The following is a 22,606-nucleotide window of genomic DNA, read 5'->3' as shown; positions in this document are numbered from 1 at the left end:
GTTAATAAAGAGGCAAGAAAATGTCTTACAAACAGTCCCTCCCATTCCCTGGACTGAACGAGCAGTCTAATTAGGACACTATCACCAGTAATCTATAGATAGATGTCCCTTAAGACTGCCACGGGCAATGGGCTGTATGAATATTATAGACCCTACAAGTCCAGATTTACTTCTTCTCAGTATACAATTTTGTGGGTAGTTACGCGCCCCCTAGAAGGTTTGGACCCCGGGGTATAATCCACTAAAGGGAGGAAGGCAGGTACTTGTCAGACTTGTCTGCATGAGGAGGGAGGGGGAAACCACATTCTTCTCGATGTCTATATCACAATGAGAAAACAGTCCAGGATTAAAGAACATCTATCATTAGTTTTACTGTTGATAAACGTGTCCTGCTAAGTAGTTCCTGAAGAACGATGTTCCTCAGGACTTCTTTAATTATAACTCTCTACACTATTGAGTGTGCCAATATAGAATTATAAAAATTATGCACCTTGTCTTGTAATTTATGCATTCCTCCAGTCCCGCCCTTCCACAGTGCATTGAGGAGGTGACAGGTGGGACTTGTATCTGAACGTTCCCCCCCGTTCCCATGCAAATATCATCTCAAGACATTGGATAATGAAGACAATCTCAATCCGGAGAGCACACAGCCTCATCCCTTGTGTCAGCATAAGGGGAGTATTGACTGAGCGCTTCTAATAAAATGTTTTACTACACCCTGAAAAGTAAACGAACATAACTTCTCAGTGAGATTAGTTGGGTACATACTTTTGTTAAAATGATGTATGTTATACGCCTCTCTATCCATTCAATTAAAAAACCTTTATTTCCCAGACTAACTCTGAGTCTTTGTTGATTGCTCGTGGACACCAAGAACGAGTCAAGAATTAGGATCCGTCAAATATTTTCCGTGGATGATTTGATACCAGAACACGAAGGCTTAACCCGTACTGCATTTCTTTATTTATGATGTTGGCATGATCCAAAGTAGTCACTGGTCTAAAAAGGACAATGAATATAATGTAACTGGACGGGGAGGAGCAAGAAGTGAGAAATACTAAAGCACCGTTACTCATCTGTGGAGGCTTTGTAGACGTGGAGGAGCTTCAGGAGACAGGTAAGTCAGACACTGTGAGCAGGGCCGGCACCAGCACTGGGCATACTCGGGCAAGTGCCGAGGACCAGAGCTGCTGGAGGTGGGGGGCATAAGGCTGTACATAAGGAATCCATGGGGGAGAGGAGGCTATATCTAATGAATCCATAGGGTGTGAGGGGGGCTGTATATAATATAAACATGAGAAGGCTGTATAAAATATAAATATAAACATATATATGTTTGGGATGATAAACTAGGGAATATTTTAGGACAGGATACTCTGAATTTCGAATGCTGTTACGTGAGTTCACTGCAAAGGAACCTACTGAGGCACTGTCGCCCAGGAGCCTACTGATACCTGCAACCGACCATGACTGTATGTGTCTATACTCTGTGTAGGAACCTTCCTACTGATTTAGTTCAGGTATTTTAATAAAAGATAGACAATAGACAGTAATAATCCAATACAATTCAGTACAGTGTAGGTTAAGAATAGTATAGGTCAGCAATACATTGTGATACTCCACCCAATATGAGCGGCTCTAAATGTTCCGGGTGTCACCTGGTAGAAAAATGCAATAATAAAGGCACTGCCTCACCTGCTAAAATGGACGTCTCTTTGATATAAATAATACATTGAAAATGTCCTAAATGGACTAGATTAAGATATCTGCCCATGTACCTGCTCCCAAATCCTTCAGAAATTATAAACTTTATAAGTTTCCACATTTCAATTTTCTGTTTTTTATTGATCTGTCATTTAAGGTACATTTGGATTTTATGCACATTACGGTAGCTTCTATGGGGGGTCATTGCCATAGGTGCACCCATTTCCTTATATTTACACCACCAAACTGTGCCTGCACTTCCCCCTTATACAATAATAACTATTACCGGAAGAAAGTGTAGAATGAAGAAAACATGTAATGAATATAAGGCTCCGGAAAGATCACATGTGAAATATCTCATACTAGCCAAGGGGGTGGTAACCTTTATTTTCTCACAAAACAAAGAGACACCCCCCAGAGAAAATAAAAGGTGACCGTCCCCTTGGCTACAAGGAGTATTATGTTGTGACTGTGATATCTGCTCACCTTGAGACACCTTGTGTCTTTAAAGCAGATATCAGAGGTTCAGTTCTATCTTGGTCTCCGTAGATGGGGTCGGCTGCTTCACATAAACATGGTAATGAAAAAAACGGGTTGTTGTAAGACGCGCTGCCCGATATATAGTTGATTTGACACAAATTTCTTAAGTTAAACATTTTATTCGTATGGATAGTGGACTACGCGTTTCGGGGGTGCTCCACCCCCTTCATCAGGTCCGTAAAAAGTACTCTGGAGACGTGAAAAGACGTTAAAAGTCAGACAGCACGCCAGACATCTGCTCCACTCCGGATCAACATTTTTGGGAGATCTAAAGACAGCTCTCTGAAGGCACTCGGCTGACTTTTAACTATCACGTCTCCAGAGTACCCCTAGTTACAGACGGACCCCTCTGCCCACTGTGACCTCTGGTGAAGTCTCTGGATATTACTATAGTCCCAGACTGCAATGATCAGCTGTAAGGTGTCTGTAATGAAGCTTTATTGATTATCCTTGGTCCAATTACAGCAAAAAATTTTGAAACTCCAATTGTCACTGGGGCAAAAACATTTTGTCTGGAACTACAATTAGAAAATATACAGTTTCGACTTACATACAAATTCAACTTAAGAACAAACCTGCGGACCTATCTTGTACGTAATCCGGGGACTACCATTAGTGCTTTTCTTCTCCAGTGTCTTTATAGGACGGTGATCCCAGAGACTTATACACGCAGCTTTCTACAAACAATCGTCTTTTGTATTTAAAAAGAAGGTTTGTAAATAAATAGCATCATGTATTAATATAAAGAATGTATAATATTATATCTATAAAGAGGTCACCTGTTTTTAAAGGGTAATGTCCCCGCCTCCCTTGGTGTGTCATAGGGGAGGGGTTTAGACTATGTTATAAAGGTGTAGTATCTTTTGTTTAGATCATGATCGAAACCTGTTGCTTTCCTGCTGGGATGTTTGTGGTTTTTTAATATATTTCTTGATGCCATTATAAAGAGGTTTATTACAAATTTCGGGTGCTGGAGTACTGGATTATCCACTTTACTATTTGCTCTCTCCCAAGCCTCGGGGTATCTGTGCTGCACGGCTGAATGCGGAGAACAGGTGATTGGACTTTATTCTTTATTCATTTTGTTTGGATTTATTTTTGGAACATTTTTTATTGATATTTTATATATAAATACTTAATGTGAGACAGTTTCAGGATTTGTATATTTTTGTAACATTTTTAATTCTAGATTTTGCAGTCACCATGTCAGAAGCTGACAGTATATCCATACTATTAGCTGTCACTGCCTTCTGCCTCTTGGCCAAATTATTCTATGATCTGCATAAGAACAAACATAAGAATTTCCCTCCCGGGCCCATGTGGCTACCGATCATTGGCTCAATGTATATGTTCGATGCAAAAAAACCTTATCTAACCATGGAACATGTGAGTATGATAATAATACAGTGTGCTGCTAATGCAATTACTAGAATGTAATTATATGTCAAGATGTTTCCCAACCATAACCCTGATGACCCAACTCCTTGATTATCCTTCCAAGATAAAAATTACTAGTAAAATGATATCTTTATAAGGACAGGAAGGATTACCATACAATATAACACCATTACATCACTACTGACAATAGATGATGTCACAGCTTATCTCCTCCCCCTCCCTGTACAATGACCTCTATATAGATAACACTGACCCATCATTACATCACTACTGACAATAGATAATGTCACAGTATATATCCTCCCCCTCCCTGTACAATGACCTCTATATAGATAACACTGACCCATCATTACATCACTACTGACAATAGATGATGTCACAGCTTATCTCCTCCCCCCTCCCTGTACAATGACCTCTATATAGATAACACTAACCCATCATTACATCACTACTGACAATAGATGATGTCACAGCTTATCTCCTCCCCCTCCCTGTACAATGACCTCTATATAGATAACACTGACCGATCATTACATCACTACTGGCAATAGATGATGTCACAGCTTATCTTCTCCTCCTCCCTGTACAATGACCTCTATATAGATAACACTGACCGATCATTACATCACTACTGACAATAGATGATGTCACAGCTTATCTCCTCCTCCCTGTACAATGACCTCTATATAGATAACACTGACCCATCATTACATCACTACTGGCAATAGATGATGTCACAACGTATCCCCCCCCCCCTGTACAATGTCCTCTATATAGATAACACTGACCCATCATTACATCACTACTGACAATAAATGTCACAGCTTATCTCCTCCCCCCTCCCTGTAGAATGACCTCTATATAGATAACACTGACCCATCATTACATCACTACTGACAATAGAGGATGTCACAGCTTATCTCCCCCCCCCCCTCCCTGTACAATGACCTCTATAAAGATAACACTGACCCATCATTACATCACTACTGACAAAAGATTATGTCACAGCTTATCTCCTCCTCCTCCCTGTACAATGACCTCTATATAGATAACACTGACCCATCATTACATCACTACTGACAATAGATGATGTCACAGCTTATTTCCTCCCCCTCCCTGTACAATGACCTCTATATAGATAACACTGACCCATCATTACATCACTACTGACAATAGATGATGTCACAGCTTATCTCCTCCCCCTCCCTGTACAATGACCTCTATATAGATAACACTGACCCATCATTACATCACTACTGACAATAAATGATGTCACAGCTTATCTCCTCCCCCTCCCTGTACAATCACCTCTATATAGATAACACTGACCCATCATTACATCACTACTGACAATGGATGATGTCACAGCTTATCTCCTCCCCCTCTCTGTACAATGACCTCTATATAGATAACACTGACCCATCATTACATCACTACTGACAATAGATGATGTCACAGCTTATCTCCTCCTCCTCCCTGTACAATGACCTCTATATAGATAACACTGACCCATCATTACATCACTACTGACAATGGATGATGTCACAGCTTATCTCCTCCCCCTCTCTGTACAATGTCCTCTATATAGATAACACTGACCCATCATTACATCACTACTGACAATAGATGATGTCACAGCTTATCTCCTCCTCCTCCCTGTACAATGACCTCTATATAGATAACACTGACCCATCATTACATCACTACTGACAATGGATGATGTCACAGCTTATCTCCTCCCCCTCTCTGTACAATGTCCTCTATATAGATAACACTGACCCATCATTACATCACTACTGACAATAGATGATGTCACAGCTTATCTCCTCCTCCTCCCTGTACAATGACCTCTATATAGATAACACTGACCCATCATTACATCACTACTGACAATAAATGATGTCACAACTTATCCCCCGCCCCTCCCTGTACAATGACCTCTATATAGATAACACTGAACCGCTAATACATCACTACTGACAATAGATGATGTCACAGCTTATCTCCTCCCCCTCCCTGTACAATGACCTCTATATAGATAACACTGACCCATCATTACATCACTACTGACAATAGATGATGTCACAACGTATCTCCTCCCCCTCCCTGTACAATGTCCTCTATATAGATATTTCTGACCAATCATTACATCACTACTGACAATAGATGATGTCACAGCTTATTTCCTCCCCCTTTTCTCTAAAATGTCCTCTATATAGATAACACTGACCCATCATTACATCACTACTGACAATAGATGATGTCACAGCTTATCTCCTCCTCCTCCATGTACAATGACCTCTCTATAGATAACACTGACCCATCATTACATCACTACTGACAATAGATGATGTCACAACTTATCCCCCGCCCCTCCCTGTACAATGACCTCTATATAGATAACACTGAACCGCCATTACAACACTACTGACAATAGATGATGTCACAGCTTATCTCCTCCCCCTCCCTGTACAATGACCTCTATAAAGATAACACTGACCCATCATTACATCACTACTGACAATAGATGATGTCACAGCTTATCTCCTCCCCCTCCCTGTACAATGACCTCTATATAGATATCACTGACCAATCATTACATCACTACTGACAATAGATGATGTCACAGTTTATCCCCTCCCCCCTCACTGTACAATGACCTCTATATAGATAACACTGACTCATCATTACATCACTACTGACAATAGATGATGTCACAGCTTATCTCCTCCTCCTCCATGTACAATGACCTCTATATAGATAACACTGACCCATAATTACATCACTACTGACAATAGATGATATCACAGCTTATCTCCTCCCCCTCCCTGTACAATGACCTCTATATAGATAACACTGACCCATCATTACATCACTACTGACAATAGATGATGTCACAGCTTATCTCCTCCTCCTCCCTGTACAATGACCTCTATATGTAGATAACACTGACGTTGTCACAGCTTATCGTATATGATGTTTTAAAATTGTGGGTATTATTTTTAATTTATAGTTATCCAAAAAGTATGGCTCAATATTCAGTTTTCAGATGGGACAGAAAAAAATAGTTGTTCTTTGTGGCTATGACGTGGTGAAGGAAGCTCTCATCAAACATGGCGATGAGTTCTGTGACAGGCCACACGTTCCGCTATTTGCTGATCTAACAAGAGGTTATGGTAAATTAGGTTTATTTATATATATTTTTTTTAATCAACTCCTTATTTCAAAGCTTTTTACATTTTTAACATATTGTACAGATAATGTACAAAAAGGAATAAATTAAATACAATTGTCACATACAGTCGTAACCAAAGTAAATGGGAAGAACAGACAATGCTGAGTCACGTTGTGCAGTAGACAAAAATAATAAAGAAAGCAGCACAGAATTATTGGAGTCCCAATGAGTAAAAGTTTCATTAAAATTGTGCACTGTATGGACATTGGGGCAGATTTACTTACCCGGTCCGTTCGCGATCCAGTGGCGCGTTCTCTTCGGTGGATTCGGGTCCGTCCGGGATTCGCTAAGGTAGTTCCTCCGCCGTCCACCAGGTGGTGCTGCTGCGCTGAAGTTCCCCGGAGGCGCGCTGGAATGCCCTGAAATTCACTGGCCTATACCTGGTGAAGGTAAGTGTAATTTTCGCAACGCATTTTTTGTCTTAAATGCGGCGGTTTTTCCGAATCCGTCAGGTTTTTGTTCGGCCACGCCCCCGATTTCCGTCGCGTGCATGCCAGCGGCGATGCGCCACAATCTGATCGCGTGCGCCAAAATCCCGGGGCAATTCAGGGAAAATCGGCGCAGATTGGAAATATTCGGGTAACACGTCGGGAAACCGCGAATCAGGCCCTTAGTAAATGACCCCCATTGTATGAGAAGAGAAGGGAGATGTTCCATAGATCTGATATGAGGTGTGCATATAAGTCCAGCAGCAAAGGTGGAACAGGGTGACAACATTATAGAGTTATTAGGCTTCAGGCGTGAGCATATGAAGAAGCAGTCTGCGACTTGTACCCCTGATATAAATGAACGATATATACAGCTGGTTTCAGGAGGACTTGTATGCCGAAGACTTCTCTAATAATGGACCTAAACCAAAAATGAGGCAAGGCTGGCCAACTCCAGAAGATGTGGTATAAAGAAGCATCTGGACGTCATGGGGAGCATTGATGTCATTGAGTGTTGAGAGTAAGTGGTGGCGCACACCAGCACCAATCACAGATGTTACCGGCAGGCAGCTGTGCCAAACAAGACCACCATTGGCCCTGAGCCGTAAAAATATTATTGCTCCTACAAGAGAATTTACTTCCTACATCTGGTACCACTAGCTTCTTGTGCAATGGAGGATGTGTCCCTTTTGCCTGCCTCCAAAGGTCCTAAAATGTCTCTTGTGTACATGTGTATTAAAAGCAGGAACAGATGTACAAGGACCTCATGGGTTAAGGCTGTTTTCAGTCCAGAATTTGGGTTGCTGCTTTTGGTGGCTATGGGCCCCCTAGAAGTTTTGGGCCCTAGGCTGCCTCTCAAATGCCAGTATTATAACAAACTCCTGGCGCCAAATGCAAAATCCGAAATTCTGGCTGAGGACCTGCTGATAACAAGTCCTAATAAATCAAGATGCTAGTAGACGTCAGGTACGAGCAGCGTCTAATAGGTCTTTTTTCTGAGAATTTATGGCCATTTTTCCTTCTACTACAGGAATCGTCTTTTCTAACGATGAGAACTGGAATGTTATCAGGCGCTTCACCTTCACAGCACTAAGACAATTAGGTGTAGGTAGTAAAGTGATAGAAAATGTAGTAAATGAAGAATGTGACATGTTGGTAACGTCCATCAAATCCCAGGAGGGTAAGTTATATTCGTCAGCATCAATCCAACTTTATTATTAATGGTATAATTAACCCTAATGTTCTAAAAATTGTTGTTTCCTCTGACCAAAATGTTCTTATAATATCCTTACATTGGTTGAGAGTAAAGGCAAGTTATGATCAATCGTGATTGCTTGGGAAAGAGTGGCCACTACAGGTGACCCATAGTATTACATAGCATACGTACAATTGAATATTTATTGGAATAGGTTGGTCACCACAGAAGTTTCTACGTGGCTGTTAACCCATGATCAACCCATTTAAATCCATTAAAATCAATGAATAGTTATGTATTCAATTGCTTGACTTCAATGTAATACCACATGTCACCAGTAGTGGCCACTGCAGGGGAAACAACCAGTTGTAAGAACTTCCTCAAGTGATCACAGGTGATCAGCAGGAAATTTTGGAGCCTCAATTTTAAAGTCATTGCATACAGTGGTAGATCAGTATTTTTTTTTTAAAATCCCATCCACAGGTTGTTTAAAAAATACATGTGAGGTGCACTGCAGATGTAGTAAAAGATTTGAACCAGTACAAAGCAAATGTTAAAGCACAAGGGGATGAGGACCCTCAAAGGATCCCTTCCAGTAAAAAAAACACAAACATTTTGGGGCAGATTTACTTACCTGGTCCATTCGCGATCCAGCGGCGGGTCCTATGACGCTGATTCGGGTTCTGCCGGGATTCCGCCGGGTTCTGCCGGGAGTCCGTGCGCCGATATTCCCCAAGAGTCGCTGCTGCGCCGAGGTCCGCCGGAGTTCAATTGCTTTTTTCTGGTGTATGTGAGTGCTTGATCTTGCGACACAAATGGCTTTTTAATTTCCGAATCCTTCGGGTTGTCCGGCGGCCACTCCCCCGATTTCTGTCGCGTGAAAGTCGGCGCGATTGCGCAAAAAATCGATCGCGTGCACCACAATCCTGTGAAATACAGCGCAAAACGGAAATATTTGGGAAAAACCCGGCGGATTCGTGGCTGCAGACCCTTAGTAAATGTGCCCCAAAGTGTCTGAGCAGATTCTGAATTCTTGGCCTGTAAATCACTATTAAATACATAATTTTATAACAACTTCACACAAATGCTAAAAGAAACCAACTAAAAAAACCTAATTTAAGAAAATAAAAACAAAAATTGCTAAACTAATTACGGTATGAACAGTAATGTGGCAAAACAAGCCTATGTCATCAGAGGTATGAATAGGAGAGACAGGACCCCATAACAGACTTCTGAGTGTTACAATTACACACATTTATACACTCTTATATACACAAACCATTTAAATATATCCTTACACATACAGCATACACACACACCATATACATACATACATACAACATAGACAAACATACAGTTTATACACACCCTATATATACATACACCATATACACACATACAACATAAACATATGTACTGTATATGCACACCATAAATACATACATACACAATATACACACATACAACATAAACATACATACAGTATACAGACACCATATATACATACATGCTGCATATACACAAAAACATACAGTACCATATACACCCATGCAGCATATATACTGACATACACCAAATACGCACATACATACAATACCACATGCAGACATACAGCATATACACACATATACAGAATATACACCTCACACACACATACAGCATATACACATCCAATACCCCAGATGCAAGGGCCCCCTGACACTGCTGTGTTTCCTACCCCTGTAGTTACGCCCCTGAATGTAATTATGCCAATTGCCATGTGTTTTGACATTGGCTCATGTACTGCCGGTTTATCGTTGCCAGGACAAGCCTTCGATATCTTGCCAGTATTGAGCACAGCTGTAACCAACATCCTAATACACATAATACTGGGGCCTGAATATAATTGCGAAGATCCAACAATTCTAAGAGCGAAACATTTAATAGAAGAAGGTGTCAAGCTGACAGCCTGTCCCACATCGCTGGTAAGTCACATGACTAGAGAGGAGGGGTCCGAACTTTAAGTTTCTGTTTGGGGTTCTGGCGGGTTCCTTGTTGCCACGACTTATTGCTGCCGAGCAGTAATCCAGGAAATTAACGCCCCTAACAACTCACCATGGCTTTGACTGACCGGTGGGACAACCTTAAAGCTTGGACCTACTCATCTCTACACATGACCAATTACTAACACAGAAAAAATGTTCCCTCCTTCCATGGATGAATAACACATATGTAATCTCTCCTTCCAGTGTTACAATATCTATCCATCCGTGGTCTCCTGGCTACCGGGAGGTCACAAAAAAGTTTTAAGAAAAAATCTGGAGTTTTACAATATTGTAAAGGAAATTTGCACAAAGATCAAGGCCAAACTGGACAAGAACGACCAGAGAAGCCTGGCTGAGGCATTTCTTGTGAAGCAACATGAGGTTCTGTATTTATTGTGCAAATATGCTAAATAACTAAACTAAAAACTAAGTAACTAATAACTAGAATATATGCTACAGTATAATGTGCCCTTGAAGACCAGTTTTAGGTCTGTAAAATAGGGGCCCTACTGTTTGGTAAGCACTAGTGATGAGCAGACCAGTTCAGATTTGGGTTCACCGAGTTCGGTCATAAAAGTTTGTATCAAAAGCTTGTTTATTTTGTGCCCATTTAGTTTATCCTCAGAGCTAACAACCATGGTTGGTGCTGACACATCAACAACTCAAAAAATTAAAAAAAACTTTAAATACTCCTCCCTGCTCCTCTTCATCTTGATCCCGGCGCTGTCCGTCCCTAGTCAGGCAAGTCTGGATCACCTAGAAAAGAAACCTATAATTAGCAGCATGGAGCACGAGGACAAGATGTCCGGAGCTCCGGGCTCCTTATTATGCACATCCCCGCACCTCCCTCTTTCAAGCTGGGAAAGGAAGGTGAGGTCACGCAAGAGGCGTGACATCAACCTGCTCTACCATTCTCCCAGCATGGGAGAGGGAGGTGCAAGAATGTGCATAATTAGCAGCCTAAAGCACCAGACATCTAGTCCTCGTGCTCCGTGCTGCTAATTATAAGTTTCTTTTCTAGGTGATCGAGATATGTCTGGCTAGCGACGGACAGCTCCGGGATAAAGATTAAGAGGAGCAGGGTGAGTATTTCTAGGTTTTCTTTTGTTTTCAGGTAGTTGATTTACTTTAAATGCCGGTGGCGCGTAGGAATGTTTTTGTTCTTCACTAGTTAATACCCATCAATATCACTGATCATGGGTGTTAACCCTGTAAATGATGCCAACACGTTTGCGCCGCCATTTTCCCCAGAATTAAAAGGGTTGACACATGCAATTGCTGCCAGCACCTAACGCAAGTATTACCGGGGAGTGCTTAGCCCAAACTCTAAGCCCAAATGCAAACCAAGTCCAGGTTTTCATCTAAAAAAAAGACCGGACATTGCGCTTCCAGTCTGGCCACATTGGCACCCAATGGCCACAGTACAGGGCGTAGGACACTAAACATCATATTCTGTAGAGTCACTGGGGCACATTTACTAACCCAGTTCAGTCACGAACCCCGATCCGGACGGTCAGACGAAGATGAAGTACAGAGGGATTCACTGAGCTTGTGCGCCCGAGATCCTGCATGTGTCGCTTCCCCGATGAGGTGCACCGGAGTTCACCTTCTTCTTCCTGGTGTATGTGAGTGCATGTCTTGAATTTTAAAACCCATGCGTAGTTTGCGTGAATTTTTTTTTATTGGTGAACGGGTGAAATTTTACATAAAAGACTGAATTCTAGAAAGGATATTTCATACCCCACCTGAGGGTGCTGGTAGTTTAGAGAGGTAAAATCTGGTGACAAGTTCCCTTTAAAGGAAACCTACCTTTTGATTTGATGCACTATGAAGCAAACATACCTTGAGAATGCTGTCACTACACTGATGCAGGATCATATCTTGTTTAATGCCTGAGCTGAGAGGTTTTTCTGAAAAAACTTCACTTGAAGTGAAGATAAGAATGCCTGTTAATATTTTAGGTAAAATCTAAATCTGGATTGTACTTTCACAATGAGAACCTAAACATGGTGGTCAACAATTTATTAATTGGTGGAATGGAGCCTGTGCACAGCACCCTACGCTGGGGTCTTCTGCTGATGATGAAATACCCAGATATCCAAGGTAAAAACAGAAAGTAAAATTACAATAACATGTTTACACTTTATAAATGAAATCAACAATTTTGCTAAATACTTTGGTTACTTTGTTTATACAAATATTTTTTTTTTATTTTGTTGGCTAAATTTAAAACCCTGATGCTTGGCCTTGCAATAGAGGTTTGGGTTTTAGACTCTCCACAAGTACAAAAAACAGATATTTTCATCCGCCTAGAGCAGTGATGGTGAACCTTTTAGAGACTGAGTGCCCAAAATACAACCAAAATCCACTTATTAACCATTGAGTGCCAAAGTGGCATTTTAAGCAGTAACTTATTGCTACCTGTTCTTCCACATCTTTCAATTATATCGGCCGCCCGAGGCCACCAATACAGTTGAAAGAAAGAGGGCAGATAGCTTCTCTCCAGGGTCTCTCAGTACTGGAAGAATGGTGGATCCAGCGGGAGGACCACCAAAGATAATGCAGTTCTGACAACACCTTTTCATTTTTCCCGCAGTTCCAAACAGCCAATGAAGTGTCGCTTTAAAAGTGCAGCATTTCTTAAGTTGCCTGGGACTGCAGGAAGATTTGGTGGATTTGGTCCTGTTTGGTGAACTCTGTCCTGCAGTGATGGCCTGAGTGCCCACAGAAAGGGCTCTGAGTGCCACCTCTGGCACCCGTGCCATAGGTTCGCCACCACTAGCCTAGAGGAAAGATTGGTTTACCATCACATGGACAGGGATTATTTACTGTAAGAGCAGTTGCAGTGGTTGTTTCATGAGGATCTGGAACATCTTAAATATTGGCATGTTGATCCAGGGATTTATTCTGTTGCATTTGTGGTTGAGAAGGAATTTGCTATAGACCTTGTGGGTCGTGATCACTAGACCCAAACCTGCAATGTTTAGGTCCGTGACGAACATTGCAGGTTTGAATCACTGAACCCAGATTTAAGCCATAGGTTTAGGTGTGTTGTTCAGTCTCACCCCCCACTGTTAACACAATTGGTGCTAGTTAACTGTTTAAAAGCCAGCAACGACCCTTGAGGATTCTTTGGTACACGGGAGCACAAGCGCTGTTGACATTTAAATGCTGCTGGCAGCATTTAAAGGGAAAATAACCGGTGCGACCAGTGGGAGTGCGCGCTCTCGTGAGCGGAGCTTGGCTGAACCCGAACCTTAACAGGTCCACTTATCTTCACTTGTGGGCCTTTTGCTTTTCTCTAAATCAACCCTGTAAGAACATAGTTTGGATTTGATGGATCTGCATCTTTTTTTCAAGTTTATCTAATGGGATTAAATGATATTATAACGTGCACATAAGGGCTGACAACATGCAGGGGCAACAGGAACTTAAACCCAGAGTGCCTGGCTATGATGGCGGCTAGACAGCAGGTGCCGTAGAAGCCATGGGTTCTGTTGTAGTTCTCATCTGCACCTATCTGGGGAAGTAGGCCAGGAGCCAGAAGAGGGAGGTGCATGTGTAGAAAGTGTCCCTCTGGAGAAATCCCAGTGTAGGTGTGTTCCCTGGAAGATGTTATGTCGGAGACCAGTGATGTTAGCTGCAGGCCAGGGACAAACAGGGTATTCCTTTTATTGGCAGGCTTTTAACAGCAGCACCACAGCAGGCTGGCTGATAATGAGCACCAGTGGCTTGCAGGAAAGCCTGTGTGGGCTAGTGGTCAGCCTCACCTGCAGGAATCTCCTAGGGAGCCAGATGGGATCTGCTGCAACAACAACTTACTTCTTTTCTCCTATATCTCTCTGAAGAACTCCTACAATTTGGCCTCAAATAATCTTCTAGATACATATTCACTTAGCTTAATATTATTTGTGTTATATACTTGATAATTTTTTTTTTTACTACAGAAAAAGTTCAAAACGAGATTGACAAAGTGATTGGATTCAGTCAGCCTCAGATTGAGCATCGTAAGGAAATGCCCTTCACCAATGCTGTAATTCATGAGATCCAAAGATTTGGAAATATTGCACCGATAGGCATTCCTCGTGCAACTACTCGAGATATCGCCTTCAAAGGCTACTTTCTTCCAAAAGTGAGTCCCCCTTTTCAATGTGATTTATTAAACTTTAGGTCAGAGTATAAATTATTATAATCTAGAATACACAATTTATAGTCCATCTGCTTGGGTTAGCCATAATATACAATGAAGGTCTATACACACCAGAGTATATTATTATCTAGCGGGCCTCCAGGAGAGGACAACCCCATGAATCATTTCCTCTGGGGGGATCAATGGAAGACTCTTATTGGTGACATAGACTGCCTTGTTCTTCTTATGGTGAAATACACGTGGCTATGTGTACAAATGGGATGCACTTCGGCTAAGCCAAAATTCTGTTCAGGAATAGGACCTGCCCTATAATTAGCAGTGCGGTCACTTGGTTCACTCACTGTGTGCTCACCATATCGTGATCATGCACAAAAGACTTCAATGGGGTCTTTGAACTATTTGCCGTTTTTGCGTTTTACAGTTGTGTGCATGGGGCCTTAGGGTCTCTACTTTTTGGGATTCTGTAGCAGTAGATATCTCCCATAGAAACTTTCCAAGGTAAATTTGATAAGCATCTATGTCAGAGTTCAGAATATGATCTCTCCCTAAGAGGTCCCTAAACCCAGTACTGACGGCTCGGACAGCCGATACAGTAACTACAGATACGTTGCGGCAGATGGACACTGTCCAGTTTTATGAATACAAAGCTTTCCATTTCAGGGTACCTTTGTTATCATGCTAATGAAGACAGTACTTCAGGATAAGAACTACTTTGAAAAGCCAGAAGAGTTTTATCCTCAACATTTTTTAGACTCGGATGGAAATTTCATGATAAATGAAGCATTTATTCCATTTTCTGCAGGTAAGGGAATGCTAAAGCCAACGTCATACGTGTCTGTCTACTTTCTGAGTTATCTGGTCATAGATCATTAATGACTGGATGGGTGGGTAGTGATCTGTCATCTGAATTGCTTAGCACCAGATCTGAACACCTTATCAGTACGGGGTACTGATAAGGTGTTCAGATCTGGTGCTAAGCAATTCATGGAGATATTGGTGGCAGCCATTAGTTGATCACAAGATAAAGGTGAAATCATCTGCCTCGAACTTCATGAACCGTTGTGAAGCTTCCACACAACTTATCTGCGTAGATTTGGGTGTTGGTCCATCACTGATAAATTGACGATGGTCTGTCATGAGGAGGCCACAAATAGGCCAACCCCTTAATGGACTCCAAACTTCAGTATATTTGTCCCCAAGTAATTACTGTTCAAGATATTGAAGGTGTTACATGTTTATGAGAATTTACAGTCTTGATCTTTTTGGATGTCTTCATAGGCAAAAGAAGCTGCATTGGGGAAAACTTGGCGAAAATACAATTATTTCTTTTCTTTACAAGACTGCTGCAAAATTTCACCTTCCTGCCTTGTCCGGGAGTTGATCTGGATTTTACACCTGAAATTGGATTTGTCAGTTCACCCAAGCCTTACACGATGCGCGCTGTACCTCGATCTCAGACCGACTGATCATCACCAGGGCCTCCTAGCGTACTTCATAGATGGTGATCACAGTATGTTGCGAAGGTCTAGCAATCAATATCTCCAACTCTCTACTGTCAGATAAGCAGAGCCCGGCAACCTGCTCCATCCAAGGACCACCCAGATGACCGTAGAAATCCTTAGTATCTTAGTGTTTGGGGTAGTCCCAGTACTCAGTATGTGAATTAGACTATCGATACTGTAAGATAGGTGGTCCTGGACTGGAGCTGTCAGTCTGCCTCCACCCATCTGAAAGAAAAGGCCCAAAAATAATGGATTAACGAAACAATGAGGGCTACAGAGAACATTTTAACTATGCCAGAATCAGTGGAAGTATACAGTGATTTCAGTTTGAAGTTGTAAGTGTGGAGATTTTGGAGATTTCTGTGTAGATCATTTTTCTCTGCCCTCACCTGTTTTCCTAAGATCCTAAAAAAAAATTTCAGTATTCTACGACCTGCACGCCACTATGTCAGGTCAAAGAGTGGGGTGGAGAGAGGGCCAGGGGGTGGACAGATGGTGAGCCAGTGGGGTGGACAGAGGGTGGGCCATGGGGTGGACAGAGGGTGGGCCATGGGGTGGACAGAGGGTGGGTCTGGGGGTGGAAGAGGGCGGGCCAGTGGGTGGAAGATGGTGGGCCAGGGGATGGACAGAGTGCGGGCCAGGGGGTGGGCAGAGGATGAGCCGGGGTGTGAACAGAGTTTTTGGCAGAGACTAGAGCAAAAAACTCAGCCAGTTCTAACCTGGTCTACAGGTCATAACTGCCAGGGTTTGCTGCAGTATTTACTAAGAGGAGCCTCTTAGTGAATAGGGACACAGGACCAACGATGGGGGGATTTTAGGACTTGCATTCTAAACGCCAGTCTTAATAAATTCCCCCCATTAGGTTTCGACAAAAGGTAGAAAAATACAACATAATCCCAACCGTGTTACAAAAGAACAGCACTGACCACTTCAGCAAAAAGATATTTCATCCAGAACCAATAGAGAAGCATCTTTACATCGTTTAGTCATTGCATTCCAATAAAAACTCCAAATACAGAGAAAGGCCACTAAAAAATTCAAAGCTTTTTTAACACTTAGCTGCATCCTTACTCATAAATCATGACCCTAGGCACCACAATGTAAACACTTCTGTAGGAGCTGCTAACCTGTTGGATCAATCATGTGATCTCGTTGGGGAAGATTTATTATGTCTTCTCTGCCAGTTATCAGGGGTGAGGAGCAGCGGATGGTGGCCTGGCAGGGACGTGAATGCTCGTCAGATTTACTATAGTCGCCGTTGGCAATTATATAACAAAAGCTTTGCTAGATCAGACCTAGTATCAGGTTTGCCCTAACGGAGTTCGCACCAGATTTACTACTAGGGTGGAGCCTCTTAGTAGATGCAGGTGCTGGGGTGCCGGAAGGGGGATTTTAAGACAATGGGGCAGATTTACTTACCCGGTCCATTCAGGATCCAGCGGCGCGTTCTCTGCGCTGGATTCGGGTCCGGCCGGGATTTATTAAAGGGGTTGTCCGAGTTTAAAAAAAAATATATATATGTGGCCGGGAGTGGGGTTACTAAAACAATAAAGCTATACTTACCTCCCGGTGCCCTCCCGTATCCAGCGCTGCTGTCGCTCCGGTCCGGGGGCCATGTAAACAAACATGGCCGCCGGAGCAGCGCTGGACTCAGCTTCCGGCCGGCCGTGGCCGGGTACGCCTATCCGTCCCTATACACTGCATTGTGTATGGGGACCGGAAGGTTGTCGCATCCGGCCGGAAGCTGAATCCAGCGCTGCTCCGGCGGCCATGTTTGTTTACATGGCGCCCGGACCGGAGCGACAGCAGCGCTGGATACGGGAGGGCACCGGGAGGTAAGTACAGCTTTATTGTTTTAGTAACCCCGCTCCTGGCCACATATATTTTTTTTTTTAAACTCGGACAACCCCTTTAAGGCAGTTCCTCCACCGTCTACCAGGTGGCGCTGCTGCGCTGAAAAGCATCGGAACGCGCTTGAGTTCACCGGCTCGGGCTGAGTGAAGGTAAGTGCAAGCTTCGCGACAGATTTTTTTTTTTTAAATGCGGCGGTTTTTCCGAATCCGTCGGGTTTTCGTTCAGCCACACCCCCCAATTTCTGTCACGTGCATGCCGGCACCGATGCGCCAAAATCCGATCGCGTGCGCCAAAATCCCGGGGCAATACAGGGAAAATCGGCGCAAATCAGAAATAGTCGGGTAACACATCGGGAAAACTCGAATCGGGCCCTTAGTAAATGACCCCCTTTGTCGTTGGTGCTGTGCGTCCATTGCACTTCCGTTGCTTGGTGTCTCCATTGTGTCCCTGTGATGCTTCCATTTTGTCTCTGCAAAAAAAACCTTTGATGAACAATAGGTTGGCATCTAGTCTGCGCACCTAGTTGTCTTGCAGTCTCCATGACAACTGTCAACGGTGATCGACGATCGACTTTTCAAGTCCAGGAGTGCGAAAGCCAAAAAAATATACAAAAAGTGACAACATTTTTTACAAATAAATAATAAAAGTTCCCATATATGATAAAACTTCAACATATAGTAAAAAAGTGAGAACCACCAAACAATACGCATATATATGGTATCGTCGCGCCCGTAACAACCCGTACAATCAGATGAAATCATTACTGAACTTGTACAGTGAATACAGTAACAAAAATTATTTTAAAAAGCCATGACAAAAATTTTAAATTTTGCGCATCCATTAAAACAAAAAAGCAATAAAAAGGTGATCAAAATGTCACATTTATACCACAATGATGCCAATAAAAAGTAAAACTCATTCCACAAAAAATAAGTCCTAATACAGTTTGATCAATGAAAATGATGAAAATGATGAAAATCTGTATCAAAATAGATTTTTTTTATTTTTGCATTCCCACCAAAGAAGTTAATAAAATGTAATTAATGGGGTATAGCCACACAAAAAGTGTTACTATACTCCTTGAGGGGAGCAGTTTTCAAATGGGGTCACTTTTTAGGGGTTTCTCTTGTATTGCGCTTTGTTATGGGCCCATAAAGTGGTTTACATTGACATGTGGGGTATTGCCAGACTCGAGAGAAACTGCATTACAAAATCTGAGAAGTGTTTTTTGCATTTTATCCTGATTGAACATGTGAATTTTAGGGCTAAATAAACATTTTATTGTCAAAATTCGAAAATTCCGTATAGAACCTCCATTTTGTGTTCTGTTTTTGTGTTTGATACTTAAAGGGGTTTTCCCATTTAGGCAAATTAATGTTATTGTTCGTATAATAAAAAGTTATACAATTTTCCAATATACATTCGGTATCAATTCTTCACAGTTTTCTAGATCTCTGCTTGCTGTCATTCCATAGGAAGCTTCTATGTTTACTTCTAGGGGATAGAAATCTGAGCATGGACACACAGGTGCACGGCTCGTTCTAACACACGGCTCTGACTACTCTCTGTTATACTAACGAGAGTACCTCTAAGGTGGGGAGAGCTTGACTTCAATGCTGAGTTCTCCGCCTCCATGACTTTATACAGCCAATTTGACTTTACACAACTTACAGTCTATGAGGATGAGGGGTTGACACAAGAGCTTACAGTCTATGAGGATGAGGGGGTGACAAAAGAGCTTACAGTCTATGAGGATGAGGGGATGACACAAGAGCTTACAGTCTATGAGGATGAGGAGGTGACACAAGAGCTTACAGTCTATGAGGATGAGGGGTAGACAAAAGAGCTTACAGTCTATGAGGATGAGGGGATGACACAAGAGCTTACAGTCTATGAGGATGAGGGGATGACACAAGAGCTTACAGTCTATGAGGATGAGGAGGTGACACAAGAGCTTACAGTCTATGAGGATGAGGGGGTGACACAAGAGCTTACAGTCTATGAGAATGAGGGGTGACACAAGAGCTTACAGTCTATGAGGATGAGGGGTGACACAAGAGCTTACAGTCTATGAGGATGAGGTGGTGACACAAGAGCTTACAGTCTATGAGGATGAGGAGGTGACACAAGAGCTTACAGTCTATGAGGATGAGGTGGTGACACAAGAGCTTACAGTCTATGAGGATGAGGGGATGACACAAGAGCTTACAGTCTATGAGGATGAGGAGGAGACACAAGAGCTTACAGTCTATGAGGATGAGGGGATGACACAAGAGCTTACAGTCCAGTCTATGAGGATGAGGAGGTGACACAAGAGCTTACAGTCTATGAGGATGAGGGGGTGACACAAGAGCTTACAGTCTATGAGGATGAGGTGGTGACACAAGAGCTTACAGTCTATGAGGATGAGGGGGTTACACAAGAGCTTACAGTCTATGAGGTTGAAGGGGTGACACAAGAGCTTACAAACTACGAGGATGAGGGGGTGACACAAGAGCTTACAGTCTCTGAGGATGAGGGGGTGACACAAGAGCTTACAGTCTATGAGTATGAGGAGGTGACACAAGAGCTTACAGTCTATGAGGATGAGGGGTGACACAAGAGCTTACATTCTATGAGGATGAGGAGGTGACACAAGAGCTTACAGTCTATGTGGATGAGGGGTGACACAAGAGCTTACAGTCTATGAGGATGAGGGGGTGACACAATAGCTTACAGTCTATGAGGATGAGGGGATGACACAAGAGCTTACAGTCTATGAGGATGAGGAGGTGACACAAGAGCTTACAGTCTTTGTGGATGAGGGGGTGACACAAGAGCTTACAGTCTATGAGGATGAGGGGGTGACACAAGAGCTTACAGTCTATGAGGATGAGGAGGTGACACAAGAGCTCACAGTCTATGAGGATGAGGGGATGACACAAGAGCTTACAGTCTATGAGGATGAGGGGATGACACAAGAGCTTACAGTCTATGAGGATGAGGAGGTGACACAAGAGCTTACAGTCTATGAGGATGAGGGGTGACACAAGAGCTTACAATCTATGAGGATGAGGGGGTGACACAAGAGCTTACAGTCTATGAGGATGAGGGGTGACACAAGAGCTTACAGTCTATGAGGATGAGGTGGTGACACAAGAGCTTACAGTCTATGAGGATGAGGTGGTGACACAAGAGCTTACAGTCTATGAGAATGAGGGGATGACACAAGAGCTTACAGTCTATGAGGATGAGGGGGTGACACAAGAGCTTACAGTCTATGAGGATGAGGGGTAGACAAAAGAGCTTACAGTCTATGAGGATGAGGGGATGACACAAGAGCTTACAGTCTATGAGGATGAGGAGGTGACACAAGAGCTTACAGTCTATGAGGATGAGGGGGTGACACAAGAGCTTACAGTCTATGAGAATGAGGGGTGACACAAGAGCTTACAGTCTATGAGGATGAGGGGTGACACAAGAGCTTACAGTCTATGAGGATGAGGTGGTGACACAAGAGCTTACAGTCTATGAGGATGAGGAGGTGACACAAGAGCTTACAGTCTATGAGGATGAGGTGGTGACACAAGAGCTTACAGTCTATGAGGATGAGGGGATGACACAAGAGCTTACAGTCTATGAGGATGAGGAGGAGACACAAGAGCTTACAGTCTATGAGGATGAGGGGATGACACAAGAGCTTACAGTCCAGTCTATGAGGATGAGGAGGTGACACAAGAGCTTACAGTCTATGAGGATGAGGGGGTGACACAAGAGCTTACAGTCTATGAGGATGAGGTGGTGACACAAGAGCTTACAGTGTATGAGGATGAGGGGGTTACACAAGAGCTTACAGTCTATGAGGTTGAAGGGGTGACACAAGAGCTTACAAACTACGAGGATGAGGGGGTGACACAAGAGCTTACAGTCTCTGAGGATGAGGGGGTGACACAAGAGCTTACAGTCTATGAGTATGAGGAGGTGACACAAGAGCTTACAGTCTATGAGGATGAGGGGTGACACAAGAGCTTACATTCTATGAGGATGAGGAGGTGACACAAGAGCTTACAGTCTATGTGGATGAGGGGTGACACAAGAGCTTACAGTCTATGAGGATGAGGGGGTGACACAATAGCTTACAGTCTATGAGGATGAGGGGATGACACAAGAGCTTACAGTCTATGAGGATGAGGAGGTGACACAAGAGCTTACAGTCTATGAGGATGAGGGGGTGACACAAGAGCTTACAGTCTATGAGGATGAGGAGGTGACACAAGAGCTTACAGTCTATGAGGATGAGGGGATGACACAAGAGCTTACAGTCTATGAGGATGAGGGGATGACACAAGAGCTTACAGTCTATGAGGATGAGGAGGTGACACAAGAGCTTACAGTCTATGAGGATGAGGGGTGACACAAGAGCTTACAATCTATGAGGATGAGGGGGTGACACAAGAGCTTACAGTCTATGAGGATGAGGGGTGACACAAGAGCTTACAGTCTATGAGAATGAGGTGGTGACACAAGAGCTTACAGTCTATGAGGATGAGGTGGTGACACAAGAGCTTACAGTCTATGAGAATGAGGGGATGACACA

General features: G+C 42.9%; 1 protein-coding gene across 4 annotated transcripts; it reads left to right on the top strand.

The window, feature by feature from the left end:
- Positions 1-855: 855 nt before the first annotated feature.
- LOC140122649 (cytochrome P450 2K1-like) lies at positions 856-16,679 on the top strand. Of its 4 annotated transcripts, XM_072143746.1 has the most exons (11): positions 856-1,117; positions 3,259-3,299; positions 3,434-3,630; positions 6,656-6,818; positions 8,336-8,485; positions 10,304-10,464; positions 10,729-10,905; positions 12,486-12,627; positions 14,472-14,656; positions 15,335-15,476; positions 15,953-16,679. In XM_072143746.1, exons 2-11 carry the CDS (start codon positions 3,287-3,289, stop codon positions 16,138-16,140), a joined length of 1,518 nt encoding a protein of 505 aa, XP_071999847.1. In that variant the 5' UTR covers positions 856-1,117; positions 3,259-3,286; the 3' UTR covers positions 16,141-16,679. The 4 variants fall into 4 exon arrangements, with proteins under 4 accessions (XP_071999847.1, XP_071999848.1, XP_071999846.1 ...); XM_072143747.1 differs by lacking the exon at positions 3,259-3,299; XM_072143745.1 differs by lacking the exon at positions 856-1,117 and having other exon boundaries at positions 3,108-3,299.
- Positions 16,680-22,606: the final 5,927 nt, after the last annotated feature.

This window comes from Engystomops pustulosus, chromosome 3, assembly GCF_040894005.1.
Source record: "Engystomops pustulosus chromosome 3, aEngPut4.maternal, whole genome shotgun sequence".
Taxonomy (NCBI): domain Eukaryota; kingdom Metazoa; phylum Chordata; class Amphibia; order Anura; family Leptodactylidae; genus Engystomops; species Engystomops pustulosus.
This window is presented reverse-complemented; position numbering and strand designations above follow the sequence as displayed.